This window comes from Hemicordylus capensis, chromosome 1 (assembly GCF_027244095.1).
Source record: "Hemicordylus capensis ecotype Gifberg chromosome 1, rHemCap1.1.pri, whole genome shotgun sequence".
In the NCBI taxonomy this organism is placed as follows: Eukaryota; Metazoa; Chordata; class Lepidosauria; order Squamata; family Cordylidae; genus Hemicordylus; species Hemicordylus capensis.
In genome coordinates, this window is record NC_069657.1 from 5,953,324 (window position 1) to 5,970,390 (window position 17,067).

A 17,067-nucleotide genomic window follows, 5' to 3' on the forward strand; every position below is an offset into this window, starting at 1 on the left:
TCCTCTAAGCTAGGCCCCAATACAAAGATACAACTAGCAGGAAAGGGAAATTCTGTTCTAATCTCTTTGAAACCTACAGCTGGAACTTCACAAGGACGCTTATAGCTCTTTCAATGAATCTTGTGTGCGGCTTTCTTGAGCCATCGTTCTTTTTCCACAGTCCTTGGCACAAACAGTTTTCATCTGCCTCATCCTTATCATATAGTGAAGCAGTAATGGAGTGGACCGCAGACTTGCAAACCTTAGCAAAGTGTTCCCTTTTTTTGGAACTGTTGCAAGCAACCTCCCATGCAGAACAGTGAGCAAAATTGGCTTTGCAGGCAGAGTCTCCACATCACTAGCAATGGTAGCTCCTCCTTTCTTGTGCAGCCACTTTCTGGGACAGTGCTCTATGAGAAGATTGGGTTTGGAAGGCTTTAGACTGAACAGCCTGGGTTTCAGGAAGTTGGTTTTGGGGTACCAAAGAGAGCGATTTAGCACAGTGAAGAGCATCCCCCACCCTCCTAGCCATCTCTATCCAAGGTAAGTTTCTGCTCCAGTAGTAGTTTTTCACGCAGTTTGGAACCGTTTGTTTTCATAATAATCTGATTCCTGATCGCTTCATCTGTAAAGTTGGCAAACTCACAGGTTACACTTAAGGCACACAATGCTGTGGACATATCGAGATCATTCACACAATCAAAAACTGTGTTCTACCTGGCTTTAGGAGCTGTATGTGCTCCAAATGTTTGATTGTGTGGAAGCAAGGCAGGAGGAAAACCTGGGAAGAAATGATTATGTGGAAGCAAGGTAGGAGGAATAGCTACCCAGGCTTTCTTCCTACCTTGCTTCCACACAACCGAAAACTGGGAGCACACACAGCTCCTATACCCATATAGAGCACAGTTTTTGATTGTGTGAATGACCTCATTGAATGATAGATTCACCAGGCAGCTGGGATCTAGAACAGAATTTGTAACACTCAGCAATCATATTCAAAGAAGGGTTGAAATGATCATCTAAGGCTTGAAGAGCAGATTCAAAAGGGTTGGCATCCCCTTCCAAGTCGGCAGGAAAGGGCAAATGCGTATATATTCTTTGGCCTTCAGGGCCCAGGCAGTGGGCCAATATGACTGACTGACTGATTGATTGATTGATTGATTAAGAGCCGTCAAGTCGGTGTCAACTCATAGCGACCACATAGATAGATTCTCTCCAGAATGATCTGTCTTCAGTTATCTGTGACTGTTGCTGCTTTCTCTCTCTCTTTCTCTCTCTCTCTCTGTAAATTGCTTTGGAAATTTTTTGTTGAAAAGCGGTATATAAATATAGTAGTAGTAGTTCAACCTGGCCTTTTTGGTCTCTCAGTGGTGCATTCATTCATTGCTGTCATAATCGAGTCCATCCACCTTGCAGAAGGCCAACATAGGCTTCTGGTTTTCTGGAGTGAAATCATGGCTCTGTATAGTGTGGAGGTAATTGCAGAAATAGGACCACAATTATTTCCAGGGAAGAGCAGAATCTCCTGGGGTGGACAAGAGAAATGGTGGTGGTGGGATCTGAGCCATGCTGCAGTGGGCACCCAGGGAACAGCAGAGTCCAGGGTTGATAAGGAAAAAGTACCTTCCGGGGTTGTGCAGGTCTGGAAGCTGGAGACACCATCAGCAGCAGTGACAGGAGAAAGCAGTTCAGAAATGTAAGCCCAGTGATGCAATAACACAAAGATGCAGGAACATTCAGAAGCATTGCAGGCTCGCGCTCATAGCTGGTTCAAAATCCCGTTGCCAAATGTTTTATAACTGCTTCCCTTGTAAACACAAAACACCCTGATGTGGATTTAATGAAGACCTTATTCTAGAAACAACTTCATTTTCTCCTTCTCTTTCCCCCCGCCCACCCGCCCATTCTTTCTGATTCTACCCCACACACTCTCTACAGGATCCCCACTGGGACAAACTTCCAAACAACAAAACACAAAAGATTAATAGACAGAATACAACAGGAGGGTTGGAATACAAATAGATCTGTATATCTTTTGGGACAATCAGTTTATAATGGTGTGAATGAACAATTGCTTGTTAGTTTATTCTGTGGAATCTAGATGAATTCCCTATAGAAAATAACTTTCGGGGAATACTACATTTTCCCAGCATCCAAAACCAGAATATATATTTTTACCGGGAAATTGTGTTTCTTTCGTCGTCTAAAGGGACTGTTCAGTTTGGAATGCTGTGTTGGACGTGGTTGGGTGAATACCCCAAGCACCTATTGGACAGTGGCTGTGACATCACTGGTGATGAATGGCTTAACTCTCCCCACCCCACACCCCACCCACTGCAGTTATAGGGCCCCCACTGCCCTTTCTCAAAGGGACTGTGCAGCCATCACTAACTCTTTCCAGTGATGGGTTAATGATGACTAATGGGTTAATTAGAAGACTCAGTGCTCGCTCAGCACTGCTCCCTCCCTCTTAAAACACACCTTTTTAAGGAGGCTTTTTAATACCATTATTAGTTTGTTATATCTGGTAGGTTCTTTAGCTTCTTTAGCTTTTTATAATTTTCCGTTTTAATTTGAACCTAATCATTGTTTTTAATCTGACTTTAAAAAATAATTTTATTACTTGCATCTGTGTCTATCTTATTGTTGTAAGCCGCTCCGAGCAGTATTGCGCTGGAGGGGCGGGGTATAAATATTTTAAATACATACATACATACCCCTGGGAAGGGTTTTATTGGTGACAAATTGCTAGTTCTCAGCACTCAGACTACAGTTGTTGGGAAATTGCATCCTGTTCTGGGCCAAGCCGGGGTCTGCATCAAGGCAGGGATCTGGGAGGGACACAATCCTCAGACAGCTCCTAGGGGAAAGGGGTCAGGACCTCATCCAGCTCCAAGCAGAGAGCTGGGTCTAGCACAGGTCTGGGCAAACTTGGCCCGGCAGCTGTTGCTGAATTACAACTATCTTCTCCAGCCACAATAAACTGTGGCCGAGGATGATGGGAGTTGTAGTTCAGCAACAGCTGCCGGGCCAAGTTTACCCACCCCTGGTAGCAACCAGAGAGGGCTGTTGCTCTGGAGCTGCTTGCAGCAGGCTGCCAGCTTTTATGGAGGGAGCCAAAGCAGAATGAACTGCCCCTGTTCCGCACTTCCCCAGGGAAGGCTCTCTGGCTTAAGGAGACCTTGCTCAGTTTCCTAAGTGTTGGCTTTGGTGGTGTTGGGGAATCTGCACTACGGCTGCCAGATGTGTCCACATGTTCAACTCCTGATGGGGCATCAGAAAACTACGCTCCCCCTGGCCCGGCTGAATTAAACCACCTGAAAATGGTGCCAATTGTATCTCATGCAGGAGAGGCAGGGATGGACTCTGCAATATGCCACTGAAGGGCAGTAAACGTATTTAATTTTGTTATTTATTGTTATTTGTTATTGGTTATTATTTTTATTATTTGTTATTTGTTATTATTGTAATTATTATTTGTTGTTGTTATTATTTGTTATTTCTCTGTGTAAATCTCCCTGAGCTATTTTTCGAAAGGCGGTATAGAAATTGAATTATTATTATTATTATTAATAATAATAATAATAATAATAATAATAATAATAATAATAATAGAGCACAGCGCACTGGGCATGTGACTCATCTTCCTGGTTCTCTGCCTGTATGTGTGTGCGTGTGTGTGGCTGCTGGATTGCAGTAGGCTTGAGGGTTCAGGTTGGGCAGGGCGCTCTCCAGATTACACCCTAAACAGTGTCACTACATGTCCTCCAGGTGTGCTTCCGTACTGCCTGTATTTCGACTTTGCAGTCCCTGCGCGGTCAGCAAGGTGCTGTTCACATTTCCGATGCCCTCTTTTGGGTTTTATCTTTGCGTTACAGTACTATAATGTTGTTAAAAAAAAAAAAGCTGTATTTTTCCATTGGAGGTGGTTTGCACAAGCTAGAAAAGACCGCTCCCCCTGCTGGTGGCTTTGCACAACACCCTTTATTTATGGTTTGATCCTGCCAAGCCGAAGTAAGCTACCACTGAACAGTGGATAATCTGGAAAGCACCCAGGCTTCATCTAGAGCGTCTCCTTCACTGGTCCTTGGTCACCTTGTGCCAAGATCCTTGTATAGGCACAGTCTACCTTATTTTGCAGCCCAGTAATTTTTTGCATGTGCAAAGCCCAGAGGTGCAGGTCTATCTAAAGGAGGGACCCCTACCCTGAGACCCTGGGAACCCCAGAGCAGGCAAAGCAGGGCTAGATGGGACGATGGTCTGACTCAGTATAAAGCAGCGTTGTATGTTCAGCTCCTGATCTGACAAGAGAAGGGGTGTTGATGAGATTATCTGGGGGTTCCCAGCCATAGATTAACTACAACTCCCATCATCCCCAGCCACCTGGACCCCAAAGGCCATTGTGGCTAGGGATGATGGGAGTTGTAGTTCATCAGTAGTAGATGCTTTCCAGATTATATGCTGCAGCAGGGTAAAATGCTCTGGCTGGGCAGGATCGTATTGAAAACGATCCACAGAATCTCAAATCCCCACATTGGGAAAATACAGCGATTTTTCTGCAACGGACGTGCAATGTTGTAGCACTATATCAGAAGGCATCAGAAATGTGAACAGCACTTTGCTGTCAGTGCAAGGACCGCGGTGTCACAACACAGGAAGCACATTTAGGAGATCCGTAGTGACCCTGTCTGAGGGTTTAATCTGGCAAGCACCCAGGAGACCTTTCCATACCTCCTGGCTCGAACCTTATTTGTGCAAATTTTTGGAACATCAGGATGAGTTCTACGTTGAGCTCTTCCTGTCAGGTCGCCACGGCCAGATTTTGTGCAGCTGCTATAAAAATAAGAAATGTTTTAACAAATTTTAATTGATATGTTTTATGCGTTTCCCCTCCCTTTTCTTCTTCTGATAATTGTATTATTGCTGCTTGTTGTATTGTATTTGTTTATTTCGGCCCAAGGCCAGCATGCTTGTTGTATGTATGTTACGTTTGGTCTTGTACCGTAAATAAATAAATATATATGCCTGGAGACCCAAGGCTGGGAACCATCAAGCTAACCAGAGCTATTTGCTGAATTATTATTTTTTTGTGGGGTGGGGTATCAAGGTAGCTGAAGGGGGCGGGGAATTGGATCCCCCTCCTGCTGCTCTTCCCAGGAGGTTTATACATGGTGCCAGGGAGATGCTAAATAGAGCTAACACTGAAGGCCATTTTCTGCTCTCTAGCAGGCGTTGCATGTGATACATCAAGAGGTTTTATGTGTGGCTTGAAGTAAAGTAAACTTCCTCGCCTACAGAATCCTGTGGAATTTCCTGTTTCTCTCTCCACCTCCGTGTGATTCCCAGACTCTGGTTTTCCCTGAGGAAAATCCTGGTATGTCAAATGCCAACTGGGTTTTTTCATGCTTGCTATCTGTTATCCACGACATGTTATTCCAGAGAGCAACTGCATTCTCAGCTCGCCATTTCCTTTTCCCAATATTTTCTTTGGGTCTTTTCCATCTGATTGATTGATTGATTAAGTGCTGTCAAGTCGGTGTTGACTCTGAGAGACCACATAGATAGCTTCTCTCCAGGATGATGATCTGTCTTCAGCTTGGCCTTTCAGGTCTCTCAGTGGTGCATTCACTGCTGTCGTCATCGAGTCCATCCACCTTGCTGCTGGTCGTCCTCTTCTTCTCTTTCCTTCAACTTTCCCCAGCATTATGGACTTCTCAAGGGAGCTGGATCTTCGCATCATGTGTCCGAAGTATGCTAGTTTGAGCCTGGTCATTTGTGCCTCGAGTGAGAATTCTGGATTGATTTGTTCGTTTTCCTGGCTGTCCATGGCATTTCCATCTACAGCATCACAAGGGCAAGCTTATGGGCCAGTTTTATAAAATGCACAAACAAAACTATCATTTCTGGGTACTGAGCACATCTGGATGCCCTTGGTTTCACTTCCTAATCGCAGTAAGAAGAAATGTCTGATATCAAACGCTGGAACAGTTATAGACTCAGAGAATTTCAGAGTTGGAAGGGACTTTTTCCACCTGAGACAGTGGAAAGACAGTACTGGAATCTTCTTTCCTCAGCATGTCAATGAACTGCTGCTTCTGAAGGGTTCTATACCTTGGTGGCATTTGGGGGATCAGTATGGAGAGATGGGGGTGAGGAGTGGAATGCATTCAAATGTTATTTATTTATTTGTTTATTGTTAAATTTGTATACCGCCTTTCATTAAAAATCCCAAGGCGGTTCACACAAAAGTTAAAACAAGACTATTAAAATTACAATTAAAATATTAAGATAGAATATAAAAATACAGATCTGATTGCAAGATTTAAAAAAAAAACCAGCACAATATAACCATAATACAGTATTTTTCAGGGGACTGCATAATCAGTAGGGAAAAGGATTAAGGGTGCAGTCCTCGATACACTGACTAGGGTTGGCCTTGGAACTTACTTCTGAGAAGACATGGATAGATTTGTGTGCTGCAGTCTCTTTCCACTACAATTAAACTATTACATCTGTTTTCACCTCAAGAGAGGTCAGTGAAGAGGCACCAGGTGAGATCCAGGTAGCAGGAGATGGGCTCATATACCCAGAAGGTGGATGTAGTCAGAGTTGAAAGAGTATATAAGGAAAGGAGTTTTATCCAGGGCATTTTCCAGATTATCCGCTGTTCAGCAGTAGTTTGCTTCGGCTTGGTAGGATCGCCTTGAAACCATAAATAAAGGGGTTTATTTGTGCAAAGCCACCAGTGGAGGGCGCAGTCTTTTCTAGCTTGCAAAAACCTCCTACAATGGAGAAATACAGCTTTTTTTTTTTTTTTTTTACAACGTTGTAGTACTATAACACAAAGATAAAACCTGAAATAAGGCATCGGAAATGTGAACTGCACCTTGCTGACAGTGCAGGGACTGCGATGTTGAAATACAGGCAGCACAGAAGCACACTTAATGGACGCGTAGTGACACTGTTGTAGGGTGCAGTGTGCCCTCTAACAGGGATTCCCAGATGTTGTTGACTACAATCCCCAAGGAAAAGCCAATGCAGCTGGGGATTCTGGGAGTTGTAGTCAACAACATCTGAGAATCCCTGTTAGAGGGAATATTGGTAGTGTGTAATCTGGAATATGCTCTGCTGGATAGAAAGAGACTCTTATGGGTTGCATATTATGGGAAAGTGCTTGTATGGAATTTCTGGTGCTTACAATCTTTTTAAACGTATCTCGAGGAAGATTTGGAAGGGCTGGGGATGTTGCCCAGGTGGAGGCTGAGCATAGGTGCAGCAGGAAGGCAATAAATTAAAACACGTGATTTCTATCAAGACTTTTCAAAGGCTCACACAAACAGTTCACGTTAAAGGACATTGGCTTCAGAATAAGAAGATGATAGATGCAGCCAAAGAAAGCCATAGCTCCAGAAGTTGGTTTCCAAAACAAAACATAAACACATGAAATGGGTGATTCACCCCATCCCCCCTTGTGAAACTGGGTGTGTTTCAGACACACATGTTGTCGTCAAGATCACCCAGGAGTCATGGGCCATCCTACGCTGACTCAGAAGCAAGTGTCCGTGAATGTGGGCCCAGCCCTGTGCTTCATCCCCAGGGGGGCCCTGGCTTCAGGACGTGGCTTCCAGGCCAGCTGCCCTACCAAGGAAGGGAAAGGCTGAGAAGCAGCCCTTGCACAGGGGCAGAAATGTGTCCCTGGCCCCTTTCAAACGTGGTGATTCTCTTTGTTTAGCAGGAGGAGAGCAACTGGCCCTTCCCACCCCCAGCACAGCATCCCTCCGGTGGCTGTTGCTGGTGTCTATCATGCTTCTTTGGGGATTGTGAGCCCTTCGGGGACCGGGATCCATCTAATTTATTTATTATTCCTCTATGTAAACCGCTTTGGAAACTTTTGTTGAAAAGCGGTGTATAAATATTTGTTGTTGTTGTTGCTTCCGCGTGTTTGAAGCCCGCCTAGGTCTCTCCTCCCCTGCAGCGACTCTTCAGTGGCCAGTCTGAGAGCGATGAAGTCAAGACAAAACATCTGAAGTGTGGTGGAGGCAGTGTGTGAACACATTTCTTCTGCTGGAAAAACCAATGGGTTGGAACACAGCAAATATGTTTTCAAGCCAACGTTCCTTATGCCTCCACCCTTGGAATGCTACACTCTGGCAGCTGCATAGTCAAGAAGCATCCAGCATCTGCCCATCTCTAGTCCTGTGCCTCCTATGCATATTGGGACAAGGAACTGCCTTATACAGAGTCAGGCCATCCATCTAGCACAGTATTGTCTACATTGACTGGCATCCGAGTGTCTCACCTCTCACTTCCTTAGCGTCCAAGAAGCACTAATGGAACTAGGATTGCCAACATGTTGACTGAGCCTTGCTCATCTACCCTCAGCATTGGTGGATGATCGTGCTTATCAGCAGCATGTTGTGAGAAATGTCCACTTGCTGATTTCTGCAGATCGTGTTGGGCTTACAGGCACAGGAGCAGGCCAGGCTGCTTTTTGCTGGTCAGTTGGCAACCCAAGTAGGAGCTGCCCCTTTTACAACCAGTTTCTGTGGCTTCCAGGAAGTTCAACAATTTCACATCCAGAGGAGAATGGAGCAAGCTTTGACCAAGCTGTCACTAGCAGTGACACTTTGTGTGCCCAGGATCACATATCATTTTCAGGCTAGCTACCGGAGACCTGCATGTCAGATTCCTTCGTGTAAGATTTCCAGGTAGCTGGGATCTTCCTATTCAGATTTTATGTTGTACCTGTGTTCAGGCATCTTACACATGTTTTGTGTGAACGGCTGTATCTCTGTTCATTTTAAAAGTGAACCTACATACAAGTCCCCTGAAAAGTAGGAAACAGATAGGAAGTATACTGTAACTGCATCCAGCATGTGAATAACTGTGCGCTTGTGCAAATCTGTATGTGTGTACACTGAGCATAACTTGCACATGTGTTGAGCATAATGGGGCTTTTCACACGATCACGCAGGCAGGCAGGCAGGCAGGGGGGAGGGCAGCTTTCAACCTACCTTCCCCCAGACGATCGATGATGTTGCTTCGGTGCTCATGCCGTGCACCCACACAACCTGCGCTACTCCCCACTGGGCAGATGGACAGAGGCTGGGACTCTTTCCCCCGGCCTCCAGATATCCCACAAGGCACCGCGCGACATCTCTGTGTCCCTCAGGCTGCGTGGAGTGCGAGGAGACGCATGATCCCGGCCGCCGGGTGAAGGGAGTGCTTGCTCCTTTAACCTCAGCTAAGAGCCGGGCTTAGGAGTAGGGTCAGGCTGGGCTGGATCGCTGGGATCTGAGCGGATCCTGGCGCTCCAACGAGCAGCCTAGGCCAGGCGAGGGTAGCCTCCGTGTGTGAAGAGGGCTAAATACAGGGACAGGTAGGAAGTGCACTGCTGGGACACATTCATCACAACGGTGCATACACAGTGCACAGATTGTGTGTGTGTTGAGCACAACACGTGCATAGGGTTGCAGACTAAGCTGTATCCGTTAACCATTTGACGAGAAGGCTAGAAATGACAGGAAAACTGAGTGGCCCTAGGCAGGAGATTCACCACGGGGGTCGGGTGTGTGTGTGTGTGCTTTATGTAGTTACTTATTATTTATTTATTTAACACATTTTTATACTGCCCAAAACGCAAGTCACTGGGTGGTTTACCACAAAACAATAAAAACAACAAGTAAAAAGGTTAGCACATTACAACAATTTAAAACTTAAAACAATGTTAAAACAATTAAAAATCATTGAAAATTTTTTTTAATAAATGAAAAAGGAAAGATCTATTTACAGAGTTCTTAAAAAACAGCCAGTGCTCCAAAACACTCCCATCTTGGGATCACAGACGGCTGAAGTTACACTCCTAACCTATCCACCCATTTAAAAAACCCAGTTTGGCCCCCCCACCCCCACTTTGAAATTTAGGTTTTGTAACAAGCACAACCTCTTTCCAATGACTGGGTAGCCAAATGTTCTGTGAACCTTGTGGCTAGGTGTTATTTTACATTTCTTACTGTGCAGACATCCTTTCTTATGTATTTAATTTAACTAGGAGACAAGCATTCCTTAGAACTGTTTCTAGCGAAGCAATAGAAAACAAGAGAACATCTTCTTCTCCGTGAGCCCCATCACCTGTGGAGTTCATCCACGGTTGCCACCGGCAGCTCCTCGGGGACGGGCCTTCTCCGTTGCTGCCCCTGGGGCTTGGAATGTGCTCCCTGTTGAAATAAAGAAACTCCCCATCTCTGGCAACTTTTAAAAAGGCACCGAAGACACATTTATTCACCCAGACTTTTAATTAGATTTATGGTTTAAATTTTTAATGCAGTTTTAAAATGATTTTAATGTTTTAATCATTTTTGGTTTGCTATATTACCTTTTTATTGCATAAATTAAAACAAACAAGGGAATTGCAACAAACAGATATTACAACGTATATACGTCAGATTCAGTGTTCTATGAAGCTGACGTATATATGTTGAAACATCTGTTCTTTGTTGCACTTCTCTCTTTGTATGTTTTAATTTATGCAATAAAAAGGTCTGTAGAGAAGTATTGTAGCAGATCCATCACGTGTATTGCATTGCCATTATAACAACTAATTCCTTTTTTGTTTTGTTTAATTTGTATTGTTATTGTACACCACCTAGAGATGCATGTTTTGGGCAGTATAAACATACTTTAAATAAGTACATACATAAGGAAAGAAAGAAGAAGGAAGGAAGGAAGGAAGGAAGGATGAGTTAAGGAGGGCAACCTTGCTTCCAGCTATTCAGAGCCAAAGAAACACATATAAAATCCTAATGCATCTAAAAACACAAACTCAGGTCACTTAAAACAAGAGGTGACCTTCTCAACAGAATATCCAGACGTCCACCAGTGTATGTGATACCCGTTCAAAAATGAGTGTTTGGGATCTTCCCTTCCTCCTAATGTTAGGCTGACCGCATCAGAATTGGAATAATTTTGGAGGTTTCCATAGTGATGTAAAATGAGTCACTAGGGTGGAAAAATAATATGAAAATGACATGAACAAGCTAAATCAAACACTGAAAGTGTTCATTTTGTAAATTTACTGGTTTTGCTTTGTATCTGAATACCTGGGCTGTTGCCTACAAAGGCTTTTGCCCAGCAAACAGCTAAACCTCAAGGTTATATATAACTCACTGGGAAGTTCTCCTTGGCGTTTTCCAGACTACGAGATTTGCAATGAGTAAAGTGTTGCAAAGTGTGATGGAATAGTGCAACGGTTTAAAACTGTAAAGTGTTATTAATTGCTTTGTTGTTGGGAATTCTCTCTGGTAAGAGAACCCCTTTTTCATTATAGCAGAGTGCACAGAGGCACAACACAGCGGAATTTAGTTAGGCATGCATGTATGCTGAGAGTAAAGTAACTTGGAGCCAGTTCATAGTTGCAAATCAATATATATGGCATTTATTAGAGAACTCCATTCTAGACAGGAAAGTGAGGAGTTAGGATCTCTAATCTAGCTAGCTAGCTGGATGCAGATGGATTCTGCATCTCTACACACATATGGTGCAGGGGAGAGGAGCTTGCATGTTGCAAGGTAGAAGGAACAGGAAGAGAAAGGAAGGGAGAGAGGAAGTGCAAAGCAGAAAGGAAGGAAGTTAGTCCCTAAGAGTAGCAATCTATATTCCAAAGGGATAGTGTCAGAGCAGTAGAAAAGGGATGACCAATGTCTTGACCCTCTAGCCCTCTGACTCACTTGTCTGTCCTCCACTGTCTTTGAGACAAAAGACAATGCAAAGTCCTTCACTTCCAACATTTGTTGTAGGGTGGTGGCCATTCATATTTTCCATCCATTGCAACGTGTTTTCAAGGCAGGACTGTCCATATTCTCCTTGAAAGCGTTTATCTGCCCCTCCTCCTGCTCCATTTGGGCCAATGGAGTTGAGGTGGGGGTGGGGGTGTTGACATGATTTTTTTTGGTAACTTCTCGGCTGCCTTGCGCAAATCCACCAGCAGGGGGAAGCACCATTCCAAAACAAAAATCTAACTTTGTCTTGCATCATTCCAGTTTTGCACAAGAAAAACCAGGGAAATTTTGAAAAAAGAAAAGAGGGTGCTGAGGTGCACCTAGGTAATTTTGGAGCCTGGACCTAAAAGCCTTTGGAGCCAACCCCCACCACTGCAAGTTAAACATCATTTTTTTACTTGTACGTTCTTGAGGGCACAAACCACACCACATAGGACAGACTAAAAAGGATTTGGGGGGCCCCTAGGTGTGGAGGTCCTGAACTTCGGCCCCAAAGTCCAGGGGTAAGAGCGCCTCTAAGAGGGGGAGTGGGGTGCATGAAGAGATCCTTTGGAGTGACACAACAAGGGAGCTGCTTATGAGGAGGGGAGTGAAAGGGAATCCTGTGGCGAGCCAGGAAGGGGGAAAGCCAGGAACTGGTGCGACTCCGGAGAAATAAATAAACAAATATATAGGAGGGAGGAGGTGGAGGGGAGGGCTTTGGGATTGCAAAGACTGAATCGTGATTCAGTTCAATGGGCTTCCTTTTAAGTATGTAACTATTCTCTTTCCCTGCCCTTTGCCTTGGAGTAAGCAAGTGGGATCGCACAGAAGTAAATGATTTAGTTCAATGGACTTCCTCTTCAGTAAAAAGTGCACGAGAAAGGGTTGCATCAGAGAAATCTGCTCAGCTGCGCCCTCCTCCCCTTCTGTGTTGACAAGCTCAAGTTATATGGGAAGCAAGTGGAGGATGAGGAGGGGAGATGTGTGGGGTTTGGGATCTGTGGGGAGGAAAGGAGGGGAAAGCCGAGATTTCTCTCTGCCTGTTTCTCTCCCCACAGCGAGGGGGTGAAGGAAGTAAGCACAGGGGGGTGGGGCAAAGAACTGTCCATACTGCAACACGCTGCAACGCATAAACTCAATTGCAAGCCTCCCTACTACGGAAAAATACAGCTACTTTCCTGCAATATGATTATTATACTTACATCTCTGGGTGGTTTACAACAAAGCAAAATAAATGACAACAGAACAAGTTAAAACATTAGTTAAAACAAAATAAATAACTTAGGAGGAGCAAGGAACAACTGCAAGGTAACAACTCTGGAAAATATAGATAGATCTCCATCCATAACTTAAGTTGTCATATTTCAGGAGGACCAACTTGAGGCTTTTCTGCTGTTGATGGACTACAAATCACATCATCCCTCCCCAACCGCTGGGAATGATGGGAGCTGTAGTCCAACAACAGCTGAGAAGCCTCAGATTGGCCACGTCTGCCCTATTTAGCTGAATCCCGAATTGGCAATTCGGAAACGTGGGGCTCAGTTCGACATGTCTTCTCGTTCCTGGAAGCGCAGTGCGCACGCACATTCCGAAGGGTATACTCCCCCCCCCGTCCACGTTCGGAAACCAGCGCATGCGCATTGGCGGGCTTGCGTGAGTTGCCTTGTGCGTTGGACCGAGCTCGGCAGCGGTGAGGGCGGGGCTAGGAGCGGTGGGCGTAGCGTTTCGTTTCGGGGGAGCTTCCAGATTGGCTAACGTCTCCCTCGCTGCCAAAAGCAGCTGCCAAACGCCACCCCCTGTGGGGAGTCGCCACGTCAGTCAAGTGACGCACAGGCGCGCTCGGGGGCGAATGGGGGTTCCTTCTGAGCCGGCGTCGAGAGAGAGAGGCGCGCGCGGGCAGAAAGGTCCGTTGGCGGTGGCGGGGTGTGTGTGTGTGAGTGACGTGAATGCGCGTGCGCGCTGAGGGGGCGGGGGGGCGGTTTGTGGTTCTCTCAGCGCTGGAGGAGGGAGGAGAGCGCCTTTGACCATGTGCAGAGCGCCTTTCTCTCCTCACCGCTGAGTTGGGGAGGAAGGAAGTCCAGGCAAGTCCCGTCCTCCTTAGCCTCTGGTAACCCTAATGAATGAGAACAAAACAACCCCCTGATAATTTGGGGTCTGTGTCGCCTTCTCGAAGCTCCTCACTGCTTCACGTGGCCCCTTCGGAGGGGAATAATAACACTGACCCCCTCTCGGGGTGGCGGTGATCGTCTGGTTGATTACAACAGCCCTGTAAGGTAGGCTGGTGTCGTTGCTTCTTCCTACCAAACTGCGATCGTGGGGCTCCTGGCCGGCTTCAGGCCGCCCAGAGGGCTGCTGCTGGTGGCAAGACTCGAACTGGGGGCTCCCTGAGCCCTCCCGCCCGGCGCCTCTGCCTCCTAGCCCCCACCAGTCTGGGCTCTGGGGGTGGGAGCCGTGCGGAGGGAGGGGTGCTGGGGCCCAGAGGTGCCCAGGGTGGTGGGGCGCAGGCGGCCCCTGCTGAGCCTGAGCCCCCCCCCCTCGTGGTGGCCGATGACATTTTGGAGACCCCTGCTTGGAAGCAGCCTGGAAGAGGCCCCCTCCAGCCGAAGCACAGCACCTCCGGGGACTGTGGCTGGTGTCCATCTTTTACTTCTTTTTAGATGGCCAGCCCCTTGGGGACAGGGGGCCATCTTCCTTCTGTGTTATTTCTCTGTGTAAACCGCCCTGAGCCATTTTTGGAAGGGCGGTAGAGAAATCGAATGAATGATGATGATGATGATGATGATATTAATTAATTGATTGATTGATGCCAACAGCCTCCGCTCTGCTTCAGATGTCGAGAAGGGCCGCTGCGTCAGAAGCCCCTCCCGCTGGAGGCCTGCCTCTCCTCGGGGTGGAGAGAGGGGGCCGGGGCCGGCTCCAGGTTTCGGTGGGCCTGCCGGTGGTGGCGGCAAAATGCTCCGCTCCTGCCCCTTGATGGCGGCGCCCCACCTGTGGGAGGCTGAAGCCCTGGCCGGCTGCCACAGAGGACCAAGCGCCCTTTGCCGCTGCGCACTTTAGGGCAGCTGCCCCTCCAGATCAGCACCCATGGCAGCTGGCGCAGCCTTCCCTGGTGCCCTGGCCCCCTGGCCTGGCTTTGCCCCAGAGCAGCACATTGCCAGGGGGACGCCAAGGAACAAGAAGGGTGGGGCAGCTGTTGGCCACAGTGGGCCCTCTCTGGTTGCCCACCTGGTTCTCTCTGTTGGCCACTGGGGACCCCGCCGCTTGCTTGAGGGTGCCACATGCTGACACTGGCCCTCTTCGGGGAGGCGGGCTCTGGCCAGCCTGGATGTGCTGCTGTGGTATGTGTGAAACAACTCTTGAAGACGTGGGGGGGGGTGTGTGTGTGTGCACACGCATGTGTGTGAAGGCCCACCCCCTGGTTGCTGAGGATGTGAGGCTAGTCCTCGGAAGACTCTGGAAGTTGTAGGGAGGCGGGGCTGGTCTTGGGGACATATGGGGGAAACTTTGGGTTAGGAGGGCAGGTGCTGGCAGCTGGCGGAAGCTGCGTGGCGTTTCTCTTTCTGAGATGCATATCAAGCATAGCTCCATTTGGAGAGCTGGTCTTCTGGCAGCAAACGTGAATTGTCCTCTTTGCTCAGTAGGGGCTGCCCTGGTTTGCATTTGAAGGGGAGACTGCATGTGTGAGCACTGTCTAAGATTCCCCTGAGGGGACAGGGCCGCTCTGGGAAGAGCATTTGAGGTCCCAAGTTGCCTCCTGCCCGCAGCCTTGGAGAAGCCGTTGCCAGTCTGTGTAGACAATACTGAGTTTGATGGACCAAGGGTCTGATTCGGTAGAAAGCAGCTTCCTATGTTCCATTTAGCATGTTTTCTTCCTGAATAAAAGAGGCAGTTCCTTGAGGGGCCACTCAGGTGGCTGTTAAAAGGGAGAAAGCCCTTGTGTGTCTTCCAGCAGGGAGACCCTGAGCTATGAGCATGGGCTGAGGACAAGAGCTCTCAATGCGCTCTCAAGCTCTAGGAGTTTCCCAAACGCTGCTCTAGCCAGGTACAGATTCCACACAGATGTGCCTGCACAGAGACCGTGGAAAAGAGCAGTGGTTGCTGCTTATAGCTGGAAGTGACTGGAATAGCAGTTAATCTATTATGTACGTTGAATTAGTGTAGAATGGCTAGCTGTGTGCTGCTGTAGACTCCTTTCCTGGCCAGGCAGATAGACAGACCCTGAGCATCCTGTGCCGTCTGCCTGTCTGTGACAAATGGCTTCCACAAAGAATGCTTTGAGACTACTCCACTGGTTAGCACCTAGGTGTCATTCTGGAGCCCAGGACATGTGGCTAGTACTGATGGTTAAATTTAACAAAAGTTGCTCATGGGCATGTTGAGGTCTTCCAAGTCCTTGGAAATGACGTGGGGAAGGTGGGCAGCTTGAAATTGGTCTTCCTTGGTCAGTACAGAGTCATTCAATGCCATTGGTGGGCAGTAGGTTCAAAAGAGACCCAACCTTCCATCTTTACACAGGGTATAATGATATTCACTGCCCCAGAAAACTATTCGTGCAGGATAGTTCTGTCAGTGGCTCAATGCAAGCTCCATGTTCTGAATGCAAACAGAGAAGAGGATGTTGCTTTCAAGGTTTCCCAGCAGTATTGCACTGGAGAGACGGGATAGAAAGAAATATATATATTTCTCTAAGGCGTACCTGCTGCTAATCCCAAGGGTGGCAGCTCTCGTGAGAGTTCATGAGCGAGCTGCTGGCAGGGGGAGAAGAAAGCGCTGGTGGACAGGCTTGTGGGCGAGGGGGGAAAGAAAACAGCTGCTGGCGGGCGGGGAAAGAAAACATTGGTGGCAGCGGGGTGGGGGGAGCAAGTGGGGGAGGAAAGGCGGGCCGGGAATGAAAACGGTGGCAGTAGGGGGTGGGTGCTGAAAACAGAGGGAAAACCGAGGTGGGGATAGAACTAGAGGCGCAGATGCGTTTCGCCCAGCCCAGCGCAGCCCAGCTAGTTTTAAATAAATGAAAAATAGAGTCTATCACCTGGCCGGAAACAAAATGCTGGACTAGAGGGGCCTGATCCAGCAGGGTTCTAGGCACTCAGCTGCCTAGTTTTAAGTGGCTCTACACCTTAAGTGGCGCAGTGGGGATTTGGGAAATGCTTGACTAACAAGCAGAAGGTTGCTGGTTTGAATCCCCGCTGGCACTATATCAGGCAGCAGCGATATAGGAAGATGCCGAAAGGCATCATCTCCTACTGTGCAAGAGGAGGCAATGGTCAACCCCTCCTGCATTCTACCAAAGACAACCACAGGGCTCTGTGGGCGCCAGGAGTCACAATCA

At 47.4% G+C, this 17,067-nt stretch overlaps 1 protein-coding gene across 6 annotated transcripts in view; it reads left to right on the forward strand.

Annotated features, from left to right (window-relative positions):
• Positions 1 to 319: 319 nt before the first annotated feature.
• The window catches only part of GNPNAT1 (glucosamine-phosphate N-acetyltransferase 1), a 28,291-nt gene continuing 11,543 nt past the window's right edge, over positions 320 to 17,067 (forward strand). The window contains exon 1 of one of the 6 annotated variants that reach the window (XM_053261074.1): positions 320 to 522. In XM_053261074.1, the coding sequence (XP_053117049.1) occupies positions 344 to 522 (179 nt within the window). In that variant the 5' untranslated portion in view covers positions 320 to 343. The other 5 variants (XM_053261084.1, XM_053261097.1, XM_053261115.1 and 2 more) reach the window with 5 other exon arrangements.